Source organism: Vicugna pacos, chromosome 3, assembly GCF_048564905.1.
Source record: "Vicugna pacos chromosome 3, VicPac4, whole genome shotgun sequence".
NCBI lineage: Eukaryota > Metazoa > Chordata > Mammalia > Artiodactyla > Camelidae > Vicugna > Vicugna pacos.
In genome coordinates this window covers 15,058,424-15,079,105 of record NC_132989.1, presented here as the reverse complement: position 1 = coordinate 15,079,105, position 20,682 = coordinate 15,058,424, and the positions used below count along the sequence as shown (strand labels likewise).

At 50.5% G+C, this 20,682-nt stretch overlaps 1 protein-coding gene across 1 annotated transcript in view; it reads left to right on the top strand.

Annotated features, from left to right (window-relative positions):
• PPARGC1B (PPARG coactivator 1 beta) overlaps window positions 1-20,682 on the top strand; it is a 106,420-nt gene that overhangs the window by 57,139 nt on the left and 28,599 nt on the right. Inside the window, exon 2 of the mRNA XM_015239346.3 lies at window positions 16,471-16,644. Coding sequence (XP_015094832.3) covers window positions 16,471-16,644 — 174 coding nt within the window. The remainder of the gene's footprint in view (window positions 1-16,470; window positions 16,645-20,682) is intronic.

The window sequence follows — 20,682 nt, the reverse complement described above, 5'->3', positions numbered from 1 at the left end:
ATCCCAGTTCCAGCACTTTCTAGCTGTGTGACCCTGGGCCAGTTTCTTCACTTGTCTGAGTTTCAATTTCCCCACCTTTCCAGTGGCATTAATAACACCTCCCTTTGGGACTGTTTGGGGACTTGCTGGGAGAGAGGTACCCAAGAAACAAGAGCAGCTGCCTGTTTTTGCTGCCATCACTGCTGTGTGTCAGCCAGGACAGGGGGCAGCTGAGCCTTGACAGGTAGGGCCAGGTGCACATGCGATGTTTCTGGAGTGATATTTGGAGAGAGGAGGACCAGCCTCTGAAGCTCTGAATCTTAATTGATCTGAAGCCTTAAAATAGCCTGGAAGTGCAAGAACAACAATAAATAAATGGGTTCCGGATGCTTTTAAATCTTGGCATTTCCTGATCTCAGCTCAGCTGGTCCAGACAGCTTCATCAGCGTTTACTGCCGAGGCCGGCGGCGCGCGCCTCCCCTGGCTGTTGCCCAAAGCTGCTTTCAAGAAAATCTGATCTAGAAACGTTTGGATCTCTGGCGCCGGGCCTGCAGGTCACCGATGGAGGTTGAGGGTCAGGCAGCCCTGGGGTTTGTTGTGTGTGTGTGTGTGTGTGTGTGTGTGTGTGTGTAATAGTTAAAGCCTGGGGGATAAGGTGAGAGGGAAAGTGAGACTTCCTTGGATGAGGAGGTGAGATGGTTACCAGGGAATGGGGTTTATTCATTTACTGTCCAATTGTTACTTTTATTAAGCACTTACTATGTGCTGAGTTCTAGGGACACAGTGGTGAGCACTAATAAAATGCCCATGCAAGTAAATGTTTAATTACCAACTGTGATAAGCTTTGAAGGCTCAGGACCTGTAGAAGGCTGTGAGGGGGTACAACAGGGCTCCTCGTGTGGTCTGCATGGGTCAAGGAAAGCTCCCTCGAGGAGGTGAAGAGTAAAGGATATATACAAGATAACCAGGTGGAGCATCTATGTTCAGGATGATGTTCCAGGCAGAGGGAACAGCATGTGCAAAGGTCCTGTGTGGGGAGAGATCCTGGCAAGAGCCAAGGGTGGAGAGACCAGTGAGGTCAAAAGTTGGGTAGGAGGTAGGTTAATACTGTGAAACGATACTGGACAGGTAGGCAGAAGCCAGATCACACAGAACCTTACAGGCCTCGGGAAGGGTTCTGCTCTTTGCCCCACAGGAATTGAGGGCAAGCAGGGTCTTAAACAGGGTCCACTAGGGTCAGATCTGCATCTCAAGAATTTCACTGTGGCTGCTGGGTATCCAGCATCCTAGAGGGAGTGGAGTAGAAGCAGGACGCCATGGCTGCCAGAAAGATGTGAGTTGCTGGTGGTGTGGACTGGGTCATTCAGAACTTGAAGTGTTAACGCAGTGATTGGGCATAGAGGAGGATCTGGAAGCCCAGAGGCCTTCATCTCTTCCAGCAAGTGCTTCAGGTCTCCTGTGTAATAATCTCAGGAACAGCCATTATCTTTTGAGCACTTACTTTGCACCAGACACAATGCAAGCCCTTCTCATTAAATCCTCATAAGAACCCTAAGCCTATGATTATCCCCCATGTTACTGAGGCTCAGAGAGGTTAACTCACTCAGCCACAGGCACACAGCTCAGCCCCCAACTGTTCAGCTGCTCTAGGTTGACAGTCCCCTAGAAGGGTGTCTTCCAGTCAAATTTGACCCTTCTCAAGGCTCAGCCTGAGCCCCTGCCTTCTGTGCTGGTTGCTCCAGTGACCCTCAGCGCACGTCCACCCTGACCGTAAGAACTAGTTCAGAGCTGGGCTGGAAAAGCATTGTCTCATGTGACACGAGGGGACACAGCCCAGTGGCCCTTGCTCCCCCATTCCTCCCAGCCCTCTGGCTTCTGACGTGAGCTGAAACGGCTGGGTCTCCGGGTTTCACATGTCGCCTGCCTCTTGGGGATTCAGATGATCTCTGCCACTTGTTTTTATTTTGCCTCTTTATTTCCTCTCTTCTCTTCCTTTCCCTTTGCTCCCACCCTGTCCCCATCTGTTGCTGCCCCATGGGGGTCTTTCCCTCCCCTCCCACATGTGCAGGCAGGACTTGAAATGGACGCAGAGGCCTTCTGCCTTTGGGCCTTTCAGGAAGGAAAGAAACTAGCAATTTGGGCAGCTGTTACCTGCCAGGCACTCGGCTAGGCCGTTGGCTTGTGTGGTCTTACGTAACGCTCGCAGCAGTCCCGTGAGGTGTACACATCGTTAGCTCTGCTCTGCAGATGGGGGCTCGAAGGATTTAGGTGCTGGACCCAAGGTTACATGTTACAAGTGGTCTTCTGGTTTAAAATTTTTTTGCTTCCCAAACCTTAATGTGCATATGAATAACCTAGGGATCTTATTAAAATACAGATTCTGATTCAGAAGATCTTGGGATTCAGTGTGAGACTGCAGAATTTAACAAGCTCTAAGCCAGGCTCATGCTGCTGGTCTGTGGACCACACCTTGAGTAGCAGAGTGAGGGACTAGCACATCTCCCACGGGCCCTCCCATGACGCCATCAAAGACACGCATCACGTGACATATCCCTCAGTGCTCGCCACCTCCACCTCCATCTTTCCCCCTTGTTAGGAATTACCAGTAGGGCACTTGAGGCTTTCCTACTATGCCCAGGATGTCACAGCCTGACCCTGCGTGTCCCAAAGCTGCATTTGATTGACCATGGACCCCAGACTGGCCAGTTTTGGAATTTAGGGAAACTGAGGCTCAGAGAAGTAGAGGGACTTATCCAAGATCTCATGCCAGTGGTGCCAAGAGTTCAAGGTTGTGGCTCCTCATCAGTGCTCCTTAGCTTCCTTCAACTAATTAGTGCTCCCTGTTTTCCTTCAACTAAGTCAGAGGTCTTGGGGTTCTAGTCCTGTTCCTCTCTTTAACTTGCTCTGTGACTTTAGGCAAGTTACTTCCCCTCTCTGAACCTCAGCTTCCCCATTGGAAAAATGGCTTAACCTCTGCCCTCTTATGCAGATCAAATGGGAGAATATCTGTTTTACAGAATAAAGGATTTTTATGAGCCCCAAGACCCCCAATCCTAGCAGGGTGGGAGAAACACAGGAGGTTAGAGATGTGGGTTCAGGTGGCACCGACTCACCACAGGGATGGCGGGAACTTCACTCTGCAAAAGATCTCACTATTCTCTCTTGGAGAGCTCTTCACTTCCTGCCTGTTTCCTGTCAGGCTTGGGGGATAGTCAAACATTGTCAGATGGCTTCCCTTTTGTAGTTCAGGTGCCAATTATTGCACTGTTAGGGCACTAGCCCAGGTTGGGCAGCCCTTGGCAATACCACCCCGTGGGACACCTCCTTGTTACTTGAGAAGAAGCGGGTGGAAATGTATGCTTTGTCTGACACAAATTCGCTTTAAGTGCCTGGTGAGGCAGGCAGCTTCACCTATGGCTGGAAGAAGCCAGTGCCTGGGGCATGGGGGACACGAGTAAAATGGACCCTTGCTGACCACATGACCAGGGAGAGCCTGCTGGGGCCGGAGAGAATCTGTTTCCCACCAGCTTTATCTGGGAGCCCATGGGTCTGGATTTCTCATCATCTGACCACTGTGAAATTTATTTCCTTAAGGGAATAGACGGATGTGGAAGGACGACCCCCTCACCCCCCCCCAGGAAAGGCGGGTTCATGAGAGGGAGACCTTGCAGGCCTCACAACAGTGTGAAGCAGAGATGCCTAAACTGACCTTGGGAAACAAGAGCTCGACTCGCCGCCCCACCTCCACCCATCCCACAAAGTTAGTGAGCGCCTGCTCTGTGCCAGACGCTGTTCCAGGTGCTGGGATTCAGAAGAGGACAAGCCAGGATCACTGCCTTCGTGCAGCTCGTATTCCAGTGGGACAGGCAGGGAGACAGACACCCCCTGGGTTCCTGGTGTGAATAACACAGGGGGATGTGATCCTTAGTGAGCCGGGGGATGAGTGTTGGGGAAAGCCTCCCTCACTGAGCCCTGGTGCTGGATAAATGGCCTCGGACATGGTGCGGGGTATCCCAGGTGGAGGGCCCAGGCCAAGAGGGCTTTGTTCCAGGAGAAGCAGACCACTGTGTCTGTGGCACGGGGAGGTAGGAGAGCCCAGGAAATGCTGGGAGAGGAGGCAGGCCCAGTGAGGACTTGGGGTTTTTGTCGAGGGCTGTGAGACGTCAAGGAAGGCTTTAAGCAGAAGAGTTACAACCACCGTGAGTCTCGGCTGTGCTCCAGCCCCCGGGGGACGCTGGGCCAGCCCCACCTGTGGCTCTCGTCTCTGTGGTCTACACAGCAGCCTGTTACCTGGGCTCCCTGGGCCCATAAAGACTCGCAAATGTTCATATTCTGCTCAGGAAAGCATGTTACCTCCCTGAGTTCCAGCTTCTTCAGCTGTAAAGTGGGGAAATGGGGGACTACCTACTGCTGGACGCTGAGTGGTGGGCACCCCCTACTTGGGAAGTGGCCTCTTAGTCTGAGGAGTCAAATGAACCCCGTAAAGCCTTTAAATTGCTGATGCAGTAGCGGGTATGAATAATAGGGACGGGGCTGTGGGTGTGGGAATATATAGAGGTCGTGTGCAGAATATGTTACTGTATTTCTTTTTTAAAATTTAATTTAATTTTATTAAAGAAATTTTTTTTGTCACTGTATTTCTAGGATTGTAAGAAAGAGACAGAAACTTGGCTTTTTCTGTATTTGGTTTTTGCCAAGCTCATAATGTTGAAGTCATTTAGGTTAAATAGGAGTATGATGGGTTGCCACTGTATGATTTTTAGTTAATAAAAATAGAAAAGCTAATTAATTAACTGCCCCGTAATATCTCCCACTTCAAAGCCCAGGGTGCTGGCGGGCTGTGGGGGTGGAGAGCGCGCAGGGAGTTCCCCAGGGAGCCCAGCGTGGGAACCACAGGACCAGATGGGCTGTGGGGCCCCTCCCGCCCTCCCACGCTGTGCGGCAGCCCCAGCAGGGGTAGTGGTGGGTTGAGCGGTGCTGAGTCATCTCTCCCTCGGTGGGTTGTGCGGATTGGCTGGCAAGCCGAGGCTGGTATATTGGTGCCTGAGCCCTGGCTTGGCTTCTTGGGGAGCTGACTTCAGCCCTGTCCACTGAGCTGGGGGATCCTCAGCTCCCCTCTGCTCCTCCATCCACCCCGCAGTCCCCTCTCTGCTCACAACCCCCAGGAGCCAGCCACCTCAGGGCTGCCCTTCTGGAGCGAGAGTGATGCCCCACGGGCTCCCTGGCATGACGGCACGACTGCAGTCAGGCCCGGGCAGCTTTGTGCTGAAGATGTGAGCTGGCACCTTGCTGGCCCGAGGAGCGTGACATTTCCTCAGATGCCACGAAGGGGCTGCCTGACCTTCACTCTCCTGCCAGGACCCCCTTTCTGCCTCTTTCTGGGTTATATATAACAGTGTTAACAGGCAAAAGGGCTTATCAGCCGAGCCCTGGCCCAGCTCCCTCGGTGTCTCCTGCCAGCCACGACAAGAGACGCATAAATAGAACCAAAGACCGTGGACACCGTAGGACCCCCGAGAACATCTCCAGACAGAGTGTGCCGGGCATTTTATTTTAGGTCTTTGGGACTTTTTAAAATTTATTTTTATTTTATTGTGCTAAAATGTTCATAACCTAAAATTGGCCATTTTTCAGTGTGCATTTCTGTGGCATTAAATACATTCACAACATTGTACAAACATCACCATTATCCATTTGGAGGTACTTCATCTTATACCTGAGGATGACTGTCACAAGTCGGTCCCTCCTCCCCTGCCCTCAGGCGTGTTTGGATTTTGAGGGAACCCCACAAGTTGTGCCTGCTAGGTTATGATCCCACAGCGTGATTAGGCAGCCAGGGGTCAGGCCTTTCAGCTGTGTGGAATGGGCACTTCCTAAGGCTAGCTGTAGCCCTCTGCCTGCCTTCCCACTCAGGGTAGGTGTCGGAATAGGAGGGGATGTCCTTCTTGCGGGGAGAACCGTGAATCTGCTCTAATCGCTCTTCTTAAGCAAAATCTGTTCATTTAACAAGCTTCACTTCTTTGATTATAAATCAGGCAAGCGTGTTGCAGCATACCTCAAAACTGAATGCCGCTCACCCCTCTGTTGGACTATTTGGTGCCTTTGTAATGACAGTTCTTCATGTACAGACAGCACTTTTGAGTTTCCCAAACACTTTCCCAACCCAAATACTCACTGGACAGGGCTGGGACAGTTCCACAGCAACAGGAGGGTTGTGGGCTCCATTGTAGAGATGTGGAAACTGAGGCCCCAGATTGAAGGGATCTGGGGATGAGATCTGGTCTCATTTTAGTCACCTGCACATACGGTAACTCACCATCTCATTCCACTCAGGCAGGAATTAGGGTAAGACAAAGGAGACATTTGGCTTAAGAATAGAATTTAAGGAGAGGCCAAGAAACCCAGTAATCAAGATAACTTGTATCTTAATGCAACATTTAAAACTGTAATAATCGATGCCGAAATACACATTTTGAACATAATACCAAATCTTTAAATAAAGGCAGGAAGAATGTTGTGCAGAGCCAAGTAGGCACCTGAAGCAAAGGGAAAAATCAGGACCATTGACCCTCTTTTTATGTAGAATTTGGACATTTTGCTCATCATGGATTTTTTTGGCATTCGTTTTGATCATTTTCATACTGTTGCATTAAATATGATCTGTCTTGATTGTTGAGGTTTTTGGCGCCCAAGGCGAGTGCCTCATCCCGGCCTTGATTCCACCTTCCAGTGTCTGTGCATGACTGACAGAGGACCCCATCCCGTGTCCCCAGGCTTCAAGTTGTCGTATGCCAAGGCCTTTCAACCACTGCAAAGGGTGGCATTTGATCCCTGCCGTCTATTTTTGTGCCTGCCCTTCAGCGCCTGATAAAATACAGCTCTGGGTAGAGCTGATGTGTTGAAATGGTGAGTGTCAATGTCAGGTGGTTTGTGTGATCGTATATCTTCATTCTTGACCTCTCGAAGGGGCCTGGAACCAGGGAAGAAAAGGCGCTCTCGGCACTTTTGCCCGCACAGAGTTGGACAGAAGTTGAAATCGTTATCTGCTAACTGAGGCTTCCAAGCAATTCGGCCTTGTCTTGGGACTGTACAGAAAAAATGTCCATGTTGCATTCTCTTGCTCTTGTGCACTGCCCTTTACAGTTTACAGGGTGCTTCCACCTTGATCTCATTTTGTTTCTTGAGCACCTTCTATGTGCTGGGCATTGTGCTAGGGAAACAGCAGGGAACAAGACAGACATTGTCTCTCCTTACTCCTAGTTGGGAGGGGGTGGGGACAATATACAAGTAGATAAATGAAAAATGGGGAAGAGTTCTGGAGAAGGATGCTGGTGAGGGTTGCACAACAGTGTGAATATTCTTTTTTTTTAACATTTTTTATTGATTTATAATCATTTTACAATGTGTCGAATTCCAGTGTAGAGCACAATTTTTCAGTTATACACGAACACATATATATTCATTGTCACATTTACAATGTGAATATTCTTAATGCCACAGAAATGCACAGTAAAAAGTGGTTAAAATGGGAGATTTCTTATTATGTGTATTTTACTATAATTTAAAATAATACCACAGAAAATGGGGGAGGGGATGTCAGAGAATGAAAAGTGCTCATTGAGGGACTTAGCAGCAAGTGATGGGTAAGAGGGAGAGGGGCAGCCACTTTAGGTTACAGGGGTCTGGAAGGCCCTGTGTGAGAGGGACATTTAATCTGGGATGGGCTGATAAGAAAGGACCAGCCATGCGCAGAAGAGAGAGGAGGATTTGCAGGCCGAGGGAGCTGCCAGCACAGAGGCCCCAGGGTGGAAACTCAAGCCGAACAACGTCTCCCTGAGGGAGGCTGGTCTTTGGAGATGCAAAGAGGCTAGGGGACTCCCTGCAGCTCACAAGTGTCAGCTCACAAGGGCCAGCTCTGCCTCAACCAGTCTTAACAACAAGTTCCCGCTTCCTGCGCGCGCTTCGCAGTTTTCAAAGCATTTTTCCTACCACACTCCTTTGAATTCAAGAGGCCCTTGAATTCAAGTGCTTAAAATTGACTGCAATTACAAGCAAACACAATGTGTGTGTGACGCTGCCCCTGAAATTCCGTCACTCACTTTCTCACTGGCGTCACAGAATATACTTCAACTTTTTACTGTTTTAAAATAAAAAACGAAACACGCATCACCTCCCCAGGCCTGGGGCAGCCTGTGCCGGCTGAAAGGTGTCCCCTGACAGGTGCCAGGATCTCTGCAGCCGCAGTGGGGATGGGGTGGGCGTCACTGGTGGCGCCTTCTGAGACCTCAGGGCCTGGAAAGGGGAGTCTGGGGCTCTGCACAGCCACCTGCCAGGACATCCAGGAGCTGCTCCACCCCAGGTAACCTCTCTTGGGCACAATCCCTAAGTTCTTCAGAGATATCTGCTGGATAAGGAACTGCTTGCAAGTAACAGAGAAGAAAGGTGATGACTGAGTAAGATGACACCTGCCGCAGGAGAGACTTTCTCCCTCAATTTCCTTATCTGCAGAATAAGAGCGTCATCTCAAGAAGTATTTTAACAGGCTCTTACAGTGTCTAACCCCCTGGTTCCGTGTTCTGGTAGTCCATTGTAAAGATTTATTTCCTGTGCTATGCAGGCTGCAATCCATGTACAGTAGTCACCTTATCTCATGTAGGGTGGGAATTACAGCTGGGGGTGGAGGGGGTGTGGAGGGCTGGGGAGAGGAGTTCCTAGGGAAAAGTTAGTGAAAGCACTGAATCATAAAACATAACACCTAGCACTGTGTTTTAATGAAGCCACATGGTATGTACGTTCCTGTTGCCAGTCTTTTGCTGTAAGATGGCTGGTGCTGCCGGCACTGAAACTCCAAGCTCTCTCTCCTGCATGGTCCACACCCCCAGTGCCAGGGCTCCTATTTCCAGATGGGGGATTCATTCCATTGGATTAAGAATTTAGACTCTCGTCAAGCAGTCTAAGTGCAGAATCCCTCAGGTTCTTGCTGACGTCTTCCTTCTCTTTTACCATTAGCTCACCCACATGTAATTTGACAGCAGGGTTTTGGTTTTGTGTGTTTTTTTTTAAGCAACTTGACTTTTTTTAATCCTTCCACAGCCTTCTGCTTAGTATCCATTGCAGTCTTTTCTTTCGCGCTTCATGTTTTTTGTTTATAAACCATTTCATTAAAGTTTGTGATTATAGTAACAGCCGCGGAGGCAGCTGTGTGGATGACCTGGAGGGTCATCTCTGAGGCTCTGGGCGCCTTGGGCCTTAGCGATGGGCATTGTTACAGGAGGAGATGGAGAGTTTTGGCTGACCCTGCTGACTGGTTAGAGGAACGTCTGTTGTACCAAAGACCTGAAAGGGCCTGGTTAGGAAGAGGTTTGCTGGCAAGTAACAGAAAACCACCTAAAATGACAAAAAATTCAACAAGCTCCAAGTCGAGTCCTCCCTCACATCCTGAGGCAGGTGTCCCAGGGCCGACTGGCACATCACAGTATCAGGAACCCAACTTCCTCCATCCTCTTGTCCCACCTACTGCACAGAGCTGCCGTCCCATGGTCACTGGCAACTGGTCGTCCTCCCTGGTTGGCTGGGTGTGGCCTGGCCTTGTAGCCCAGTTCTGAGTGCTGGACCCATTTTGCTCTCTGGGCTGGAGGACCCACTCTCGCCAGACCTGGTGACCTTCTGTCAGACGGATCACCTTACACCAGGCGCTGAGCAGGCAGCTGCCTGACTGGGGCTCGGGGCTCCACTGCAAAGGGCCGAGCATCACTGAGTTTGTGCTCAGCGGACCTGGGGCCAACGCTTCTGCGTGGAAGGCACCTCAGATGACCTTTTGAGGTGCTTAGCCTTGAGTGTTTTGGGGAGAGATCCTTTCAATCGTCAGATTTATCTCTAAGCTCAGGGTGTTTTGTTCTTTCAGGCTGAGCTCAGAGTCCCTGCATTTTCTACTTATTCTTGCTAGAGCTTAACTTTGTGTCTGTGACTCCTGATCTTATTTCAGAGAATGCTGTAGTATTTCTGTGGGGACTAAAATCAATTACTTTTCCTACTATTCTCCTGGAAGCCTCTTTAGGAGTTTTGTACTAATTTGGAAGACTGTGGGAAGGTTAGACTTTTTTTTTTTAATGTATGGAGATGAATCAGTCGTAACTTTTTCATTGGTAGGTGACAAACTCCAACTGGTATGTAATCTGGAAAGGGAACTTATTCACTCACATTACTGTGGAGTACAGGGAATAGACTGGCTTCACACAGCTGGATCCAAGCGTTTAACTTATTTTGGGGGACTGCCTCTCTCTGCTTCTTGGCCCTACATTCCCCATGCCTCTTCATTGTCAGGCAGACTTCCCAAGGAGAGGCAGAGATGGCTGTCAGCCTCTCCACAATTAATCAACCAGCCGAGCACCCTTGTCCAAATGCACCAGCAAATTCCTGGTGTTCACTCTGACCCACGCCTGAACCAGTTGCTGTGGTCACTAGGATGAGGCCCTTTAATTAGCCAGACTGTGCTTACCTGCACTGTCTGGGTGGAGGGGAGGGATGGCTTCCCCAAGAAAAATCAGGGGGCTGCCACCATTAAGAAGGGAAGTGGGTGGGAGGAGAAAATAGAAAACACTTGTATAATGAAATGGCTTTGCGGGGACTTCCTGAATACTTACTTTACTTCCTTCCTAGAAGGCAAGTGGAGGCACAGGGTCACAGGTCTAGACCAGGCTGGATCTCTTGGGTTAGCAGTGGCTGCTAAGGCTCCGTGCTGAGAAGGCTCAGGGCTCAGCAGGAAGCAGAGCCATGACCGGTTAGTGGTATCAGCCATGGTTACGGAGGCGGGAAATGTGACCCCAGTGCCAGGTACCTGCCACCCTGGCAGATCTCCTGGCCAGTCTAGGCATTCCTGAGAGTAATTTAAAAGGGATAACTTGCCCCAAACCATCAAATACAACTTCTTGTCGGTGGAAGAGGCTCCACACTGGCAGTAGAGAAGGTGTCCAAGGTAGACAAGATGGTGGTCCAGAAGTTTGGAGGCCTGGGTGGGGGCCCTGTTCCCTGCCCTCCTGGGCCAGCCCGGAGAGAGCCAGCATGGTCTGGCTGTTAGGGCAAGATCATTCCTCCCAGAGGAACTACGAGCAGTGTTAATGCTGGACCGGGAGCTGGTGGAGGTTAAAGAACACAGGACTGAGGGAGCCAGTAGGTTTAGGACTGAGGGGATGGGTCAGAAGATGAGTTCATGAAGCACTGACCCTCTGAGGGGCCCCACTTTCCCATTAGTCAGGTGGGGACATTGACCACTGCCCAATTCCTGCATCTTAGGAGGGTACCAATGAGACCGTAGCTGTGAATGCCACCTATACATGCTGTATTTGTGACCGCCATTCATGGGGTGTCTGACTCGTGCCAGGCTCCTGTCCTCTGTCATTTTATCTTTGTAAGAACACTGTGAGGTAGGTTTCTTTTTAATCCCCATTTTGTCAATAGAAACTGAGGCAGCAAAAGTTAGGTCCTGATCCGAAAGGATTGGTATTAGCCAAGCCAGGCCCAGCCCTTTGTCTTCTTGTCCAGGCCTCTTTCCATGCCAAGAAAGACCTTCTCTCTGCACCTTTGTCTCCCCCTCTGTCAATCCATTCATTTATTCTACCTAAATGTTCCGCCAAAGTTTATGTGGATCTCAGAAACTAAGTACGTACAGAATTAATTGTATCAATACTTGAGCAAGAATGTTCCTTTGGGTCTGTCTGTTTGATGTTCTCTTTTCTGGAGGGGTCAGTGAGCACCAGAGAGGGGAGGTGACCCCTTGAAGGATGCAGAGTGGCTACGTACGGGCTGGCCCAGCACAGGTTCTATTAGTGCCGCCACCCCTCCCCGCGCCTGCTTCCTTCTACTCAGTAACTCTGAGAATGTGCTCTGGGCCAGACACTGAGCTAGGCGATTTGCTGATTGTAGTCAGGAAAGTGGAACTGCCAATTTTTCCTGAAGTTGCATTCTTTCTTAACAAGGAATTGATTTCCGACAAGATACACAGTGAAGCCACTTATGTGAATCTGGACGAAGCACCATTAATCCACTGCCAGGAGCCTTTATCTGCCTGGCCTGGGGCAGCCACAGCCCCTTCAGACCAGGGGTGTGGTGTTGCTGGAGGAATGGATACAGAAGGCTCAGCAGCCAGAGTGGGGGACCCCACGACAGGGATGTAGGCAGACTTGTGGTGGGGGCCACATGGAGCTGGTGCACACACAGCACATGTGGCCCCAGTCCTGTCCCTGCTCAGCCACAAACTAGCCCTGTGACTTGGGTCTTTCGCAGACCTTTTCCAAAGCTCTGTCTCCTCCTCTGTAAATGGGAATAAATGGGAACGTTCCTTCTCACTTTCAGAAGCAGGATGTCAGACGATTGCACAGGCTTTGTAGGAGCGAAGAGACTTGGAGTTTGAATCTCAACTTCACCTTTCTGGGATCCTGGGTATTAGGGGTTGAATTGTGTCTGAAAAAAAAAGATATTTTGTAGTCCTAAACCCCAGTACCTCAGAATGCAACCTTATTTGGAGGTAGGGTCTTTGGAGAGGTCATCAAGTTAAAATGAGGTCACTAGGGTGGCCCCTCATCGAAGGGGAAATTTGGACACAGACAAGCTCGCATGGAGGGGAGATGCTGGCAACAGGCGCAGGGAGAAGACAGCCATCCACAAACCAGCCAGAGAGGCCTCAGAAGGAGCCACCCCTGCCAGCATCTTGATCTCAGACTGTTGTTGTTCTGTGCGCTGTGTCACGGTGGCACCGGCAAACTGATGCAAGCTACCGGAACTCTGAGTTGCCTGATTAGTAACATGGGGACAGTGACACGTGCCCTGCAGCGTTATTATAAAAATGTGATGAGAGGATGCATATCAGGCACTTAGCGTGGCTCCTGGCATATAGAAAGTGCCTAGTAATAGCAGTGGCTTAGCCTGGGCTGTGACCTCGCTGCTCCACTGGTGGGGCCTGCGGGAGGTGGCCGGGACAGAGCTAGAAGGCTTCAAGTCAGACCTTTCTAAGAGAACTGGGTCACCCGAGGCACCCCTTCAAAAGTCTCTGTAGATAAGGAGAAGGCCAGCGAAATCACTATTAATGCAGTGCTTAATGGGTTTTAGCTTGAGAGTGGCCTCAGCCATAATCGACAAGGCTGCAGGCTGAGGTTTCTTTATTTTTATGTCCTTTATTTTATGTCAAAGTGGGTACAAAGTGAGAGTGTGGAGCTGCTCTGGGTAATCAGTAGTGCAGTAGTCATGGCCACTTGGCTTTATGAGTGTTTTGTGAAGGAGGTGGCCTGGCTTTGACGGGAAGAACAGTCAGTGGATGACCCTGAGCAAATCCATTATCTTCCTCGGGCCTCAGTTTCCTTATGTGCAAAGTGAAGGAGGTGGACCAAGCAGGTCGGGAGTTCTTAGCTGTGTCTGTGAAGGCCTAGAGGTTAAGCCTAAATTCCTTGCACACACATGCATTGTGCACACATGTCCATAACTTTTATCTGGTTCTTGACGGGGCCTCTGTCTACCAAATGGTCCATAACCACTTGCCTGGACAGCCTCTCAGTGCTGCTGAGTTCTTGGCCAGTCTTGGGTTCTGGAACTCCAATTTAAAATTTGTTTCTGAGACTCAAGAAGCAGGTCCTACAGAGGTGGCTGCTCTAAGATACAAGAATGAGCAGGATCCGGAACAAATAGAAAGAGCTCCCCAGATTGCTTGGAGCTGGGGGCTTTGCTGGTCAGGGGGGCCCCAGCTTCCCGGCATCCTCGTGTCTCTGCTTCTGGCTCTCCCTCCTGCTCCACATGCCTCCAGTGGTGTCCTCCCAGCCCCACTGCCTGCCCCTCTCCTGGATGCTACACTGACTTAACCCATCTGCCTGCTTTGACACTGGCCCTACTCCCATCACACTTGGTGTAAAACCAAAAATCCCTTCCATCCCTACCTGATCTGGCCTCTACCTGCCTCTCTCTTCTCCCTTCCACCGCTCGCTCACTGGGCTGCAGCCTCACTGGCCTTTGGTCAGTGCGCCCTGCTCTAGGCTTGGTCCCCACCTGGATCTTTGCCTTTGCTGGGTCCTCTCTGCCTGGAACCTTCTCCGCATCTTCCACTGCCTGGCTCCTCCTTCAGGTCTCAGATCAGACGTCAGCTCCTTCAGGAAGCCTTTCATGACCCCCATCTAAGTAGATTCCCCTCCCTCTCTTGTCCTCCATCAGTGCACCTTTTGTTTGGTTCCTTCATGGTACTAACAGAGTGTGTCATGAAATATTTATGTGTTTTCTTCTCCCACTTAGATGTTAACTCATGAAGAGAGAGCTGAGTCTTACACGTCGCAGCGCCTGGCTCATAGTAACGTTTAATAAATGCCTGCAGGCATCATGGATGGCTCAGATTTAAATGGCTGACAGTACCAAGTGCTGGTGTGGGCACAGAGCAGTTGCAACTCCCATACAGCCACTTGGGAGAGCAATTTGGTGGTTTTTATAAAGTCGTGTATACACTTAGCATGTGACCAGCAATTCTACTCCAAGATATTTACCAAGGAAAAATAAAAACATGTCCACACAAAGACTTGTACACAGATATTACAGCCTTATTCATCACAGTCAGAAACTAGAAACAAACCGTCATCTCTCCAGAGCGGGCAAAACCACTGCATTGCACCGTTCCCCTGGGTAGGGGAGGAGGGATGCCCCAGGAGGCGGCTGCGAATCCTCACCCGAGTGACACAGTGCTTAATATTCATGGATGTTGAACACATGTGGGTTGGAGAAAGCAGGCAGCTAGGGGGCAGGTAGGCAGGGTCGGGGGTGTCCCTAGAGGCAGGCTCGCTGGGTACCATGCTGCTGGCCTGAGAGCAGGGACTGGCCACTTGGGAGAACCCAGCCCTGGCGCTGCCCGTGTGTGCAGGATTTTTGCAAAACGCCAATTAAGACATTTGACCCAAATTCGGATAAAAACCTTTTTCCTGTGTCAAGTTGAGCTAATAATATACATTTATTCATAATTTATGAGGCCTAGTAAGTGGGAACAATTAAGGAAAAGGCCTGGGCAAAACCTATTTCTCTTAAGTGTCACACAGACCTGTTTCTGTTCTCTAAGGAGGTTCCACCTATCTCTGCCTGCCATGAAACTCTGTTGTTTTGATTGTTATTATCATTTTTGCTTGGAGGTACTGGGGATTGAACCCAGGACCTTATGCCTGCGAAGCATGCGCTCTCCGCAGAGCTGTTTCCCCTGCTCCCCCATTAGTACTTTTTATTTGTCATTACTACTCTCTACCATTTATTGAGCCCTTATCAAGCCAGGCTAGAGCATTGCCGCATTTAATATGAACTGTATGAAGCAGGTGGTGTTGTCCCATTTTACAGATGAGACAGTTGAGCTTCAGAGAGGTGAAGGGACTTGCCCGGTTTCACAGCTGGTGAGTGGGGACCATGACTCAGGTCTGCCGTCCCCCAGTGTCTGTGGTGTTCTGTTTCTATGTCAGCCTCCCAGCCGGGGCTATTTCTGACTCTGCAAGGTAGCCTTTCTATTGGTAACTGTTGAACTCGGGAGACCAGGGTGAGGAGGGGGTCGCCTTCTGAGTCAGTAAGTCTGGGGTGAGGCCTGAGAATCTGCATGATTTCTAACAGGTTCCCGGGTGCTGCTGACACTGCCCGTCCTGGGACCACACTTGGAGTAGCTCGGATTCAGTTGGTGCTGTTAGCAGAGTCTCCCATGACTCCCTCCTGCGCCCCCACCACTGGTTTAGGGCCTCCTAGACCTCTTCCTGTGTGTTTGCACGATATTCTCATCCATACTATCGGGAGGAATGTGCAGCTTGAGCCTCATTCTCTTTCACATGTGGGATAATATTTTACCTGCTGACACTCTGCAGTGTAGTGTCACGGAGAACTTACACAGCTGCCTCGTTCTTTTCAGCAGCGCGTAGTATTCCATGGTACAGGTGATTGGAGTTTTGTTTACCTGTTATCTACCAATAGGTGGGCTTCCACACTGTAGACATTACAGATATTCCTGGGAACATTGGTGAGTTTTTCTAGAACATAGCAATCACTCAGTGATGTCAGCCCTTGTTATTATTGCTTTTTGCTGTTTCATTTTTAATATAGAGGGATTGTTGCTTTCCAGAAGTCCCATTTCATGTGGGAGCAGTAATATAAAGGAGTAGATATCCATTTACAGGTTGTAATAAAGTTGTCAACAAAACATTTCTGGTAAAAGAAAAGAGGTGCTACGTGGGCAGGGCTTTGAGGGATGTATAGGAGTGCAGGGGAGGAGGGGAGAGAGCAGCAGGCAGGAGGATTTGTACTGCTAGGACCTGACTTACCACCTGGTAGATTCGACATTTGCAAGTGGGTGAGGCCAATCTTTACATTTCACTTGGCAAAATTGGGCCTTGGACAAAGGTAGCCAGGTGTCCAGACTGGCAGCATCATGAGTAAAAGAGTCCCTGCTTGGGTCTAGCCAAGCTCAGCTCTGACCCACCTCCTTCCTTCCTGTCTCCTCAGGGTGGGGGGTCCGGGGAGGAGCAACTGTGCGCTGACTTTCCGGAGCTCGACCTCTCCCAGCTGGACGCCAGCGACTTTGACTCTGCTACCTGCTTTGAGGAGCTGCAGTGGTGCCCGGAGAACTCTGAGATTGAACCCAGCCAGTACAGCCCCGACGACTCGGAGCTCTTCCAGGTACGTCGTCCTGGTCCTCACCGCCTCCTGCCTCGCCATGCCTCTCTCTGGCCCTGAAAGCCCGACCCTGCCCCGAGCCACCTTCTTCTGCACTTGCTCATGCAAAGAAGTCTCTTCTGCCAGCAAAGCTCCTGGGACCCTGTCTCTTGCCCTGAGTCTGAACTTGACGTTGGGCGGCTCTCGCCCCCTCACCAGGCTGTGGGTCCAGGGTTTCCCTTCCCTGTATTATCACTGAATTCTCATCCCCTACCTGTGAAGCAGGTGCGATTATTTCCCCCATTTTATAGATGAGGAAACTGAGGCTTGGAGAAGTTAGGTCATGTGCCTAGGGTGATTTACCACGTCAGTAGCTGAGCTAGATTCAAGCCCAGTTTGCCGGCCTCCTGAGCCAGAGCTTTATAGCTGACACCATGTTGGGAGTGACTCATTTGATGAGCACCCGCTCTGTGGCAGGACTGTCCCTGTTTGTAACTCACTTAATTTTCTTAACAACTCACAGACATAAGTATAGTTACCTCCATTTTTTAGTAGGAGCTTGGAGGTTCTTTAAAAAGAGGCAGTGCACATCTATGCCTCTCGCCCGGTGTGCCCCCATTCCCAGCCTCGGAGACACATGATGGTTGACATTTCCTTGAAGAAGGCCTCTAATATGGGGTAATATGATGTCTGCAATTTGCTGCAGAGTGAAGCAATCTCTGCATGCACTTGCATGTGTGGCTGTGCGGCGTGGAGAGCCGTAGATGAAGTAAGATTGGCCGTGTTGAAGCTGGGTAATGGGTACATTTGGACTTATTATTCTTTCCTTAAAATATGTTTCCCTGTAAAGATTAGGGGAAGAAGCCACAGTTCCCTGTGCCTGTCTGGCAATATAATCATAATAATAGCAACAACAAAATGCCATGTGGCAAATGCTGTGTCAGTGTGCTGTGAGCAGCACAAATAGTCCTCCTGGTGGACTGTGTCGTTCCTTCTAGAAATGTTTATGGAGTGCCCTCTCTGGGTCAGACACCGTGATCATCAGTGGACTCTGTGGTCCAGAGGGGAGACTGACCCTGGATCAGTTAACACAGAAACAGTGGTAACCTGTGACATGGGCACAGTAAGAACAAATCTGAAGTGAGAAGAGGATCTAAAGACTGGGTGGGCAGGAGAGGCCTTTCTGAAGAGGAGATGCTTCAGGGGAGGATGAGAAGGAGGAGCCACGTGCAGATTGCATAGCCACACGGGCTGTGTTGGGGAAGGGCTATGTTGGGGAACCGCAGGGCTGGAGGGTAGTGGCTAAGGGGAAAATGGCAGGAAATGCTTGGGGGTGGGGGTGGGGCAGCTAGGCAGGGGCCCGACCCCGCAGGGTCTTCTGGGCCATTAGTTGGATTTTTGGGTTAAGGAGCTGGATTTTTCCCAAGATTATTCTAACCTATAAATAAAAGGCTATTAATAACCCATTTTACAGGTGACAAAAATGATGCTCAGAGAGGTTAAGTAACTTGCCCAAGGCCACACAGTTAGGAAAGGTCAGAGTGAAGACTCTAACCAAGGAACCCAAGCCCCTTGCTGTCTGTCATATAGCCTCTCTGTCAACCCTGTGAGGATCAGCAGGGCTGGGCTCGAGTTCTGGCTCCTTTCAGGACCTCCATTCTTGATCTCAGCAGTGGAGTTAATTAACTACACTAAGCTACTGTGTCCCCTCAGAGGGGGCAACTTCCAGAAAATGTTTTCAGGTTATGGAGAGCTGATGAGCTCTCCGTAGGGGTTTAGATGCTGCGTGGAGACCATCCCCGCCTAAACTGTACCGGCCCCCTTCACGCAGAGACAGGCCAGGCACTCGCAAGCTTCTGCCAAAATCCTGCTATATGCATGAAGTGGACTCAGACACACATCAGCCTGGTGTGGCCCTTGGGCTCTTAGCACCAGGAAGGCAGAAGAATCTTCACAGGTGGTTAGGACAGCGGCACAACCCTGCTCACCCAGCCCCTCTCCCCTTCATGGCCTGCACTTCACACCTGCTCTTCCAAGACGAGGCCAGCTCCACCCACTACACACCTCTGTGTGTGTGATTATGTGATTAGTGCCTGATTCCTCCTCCCCCACCCTCAGCCCTCCATCATAAACCCCCTGGGCGTGGGGGCCACTACAGTGTTGTACATTGTTTTATTCCCAGGGCTCTGCAGGAGCCTGGCACTTTCTTGGGACTTGACAAATGTTCATCAGATGAATACATCTTTTGACACTCAGCTCTTGTTAGCTCCTCTAAGGCAGGTGGTCAGTCACTTCCTCTCCTGGGCTCCCAGCCCGTGTGTGCATGTGCATGTGACCTTCAGACTTTAAGTTCCTTGGGGACAGACAGCATTTTGTTCTCTTGTGGGGCCTTTGCACATTGTAGAGACTCAATCATATGTGTGAAATGGAGAAACTGATTATAATTTTTCTTTCCAGCCGAGGATCAGGCATGACCCATTCCAAAATCCTTGAGCTGGGATTCAGGAATCAGAGGTTCTAATCCCACCCCCACCCCCCGCCACTAGCTGGAACAGAGCTGTCATCTGACCAGTGGCAAGTCATAGAGCCATGCTGCCTTGTGTCTGAGCCATGTTCCAACAGTCAGGTGGCACCATTGCCATGGAAACAGGGAGAGTGGAGAACAGCTACCATTACAAGGTTTGACAACTGCTCAGGGGCAGGGACAGTGCCTCCCGTTCCTCTGTGTGCCCAGAGTCCCAGGGCCAGGGCCACAATAGGCTAAACTTAGTATCTTTGGAGGAAGCAGACGTTTGGTTATTCTGTCACCATGTGCTGTATGGCCTTGGGCAAGTAGCTCCCTGTGGCTGGGCCTCAGTTTCCCCACGTGAGCAATGAGCATGGATTAGATCAGTGGTTCTTAATCTGTTGTGGGGAGAGAGTCACTGGGCCCTTGCAGACTCTGACGGCATCTTTGACATTCCCCCTCCCCCGCCCAAAAAAGGGAAGGGAGCCTGATTTCCTGGGTTTCCTGAACCCCAGTTAAACCTCCAAATGACGGAGGATTTCTGAGTGTTCTTCTGGCCCTGCTAGTGTGACATCTGTGTCTTACAGAATTCGCTCAGAATGAAGGCGCTCAGAATGAAGCATTCTCCCTCTGATTTCTTGAAGGCTCCTTTGCCTCCAGCCTGAGAAGAAAGGTTGGGGGTGGGGCTGAGTCTATTAATATCTCTTCCTCGGCTGATTAACTCTCCATTAATTTGCACTCCCATTTCCAAGCAGAGCTGGGAGAACCGGGCTAATGGGCCTGGGAAGAGGAGAGGGGTGGTGGGGCCCCTGTGCTGGATTATCCTAGGGTGCCGATGGGACGATGCTGAGGACAGGAAGGGCCTTTCTTCCCAGCTAGGGTCAGGGCCTCCAACCTCGCCTGGCTGTTCCAGAGCCAGAGCAGCCCAGAGAGGGCTGAGGGGAAGAGCCGGGAGGCCTTCTGCTAGTCATTTTGTTTTTATTTAACCTGTTGGGGGCTCCTTGGGGTTCTCTGCCAACTTGTATTCATTTCAGCACCGCGCCTGGCACCTGGTAAGGTCTTGACCACCCTCCCCACCCACTCCCGACCTGCTGTGTGACTTTGACAAGTCTCTTTCCTAGACCTTCATTCCCCTACCCGCAAAAGAATGGCAGATAGGCTTCCTCCTGAGCTCCAGCCGAGGGGGATCTGTGGTGCTGCCTGGAGGGCTGTGTCATGAAAGATGCTGGCGTGGAAGGAAGGAGAGGCCCAACTGGTTATCGACACGGGGGAGCAGCAGCACGCAGGCAGCGAATTTAATATCCCTGGTCACTATGTGATCCCTGGGGGCCCGTCCAGCTCTGATATTTGCGATAATTCAGAGTATCTCTGGGCCACACTCCTCTCCCTGTGAAGGAAGGGAACCCTCCCTCATTCCAACCAGTGCTGATGACTTCATTTCTGAATAACTGCCCTCTGGAATCTGTTCTTTGAGACACTCATCTCCGCCTCTCCCCGTGATCAGAGTTCATTTTTTGGTTCATTCATTCTTCCATTCAACACATCTGCCTTGGGCC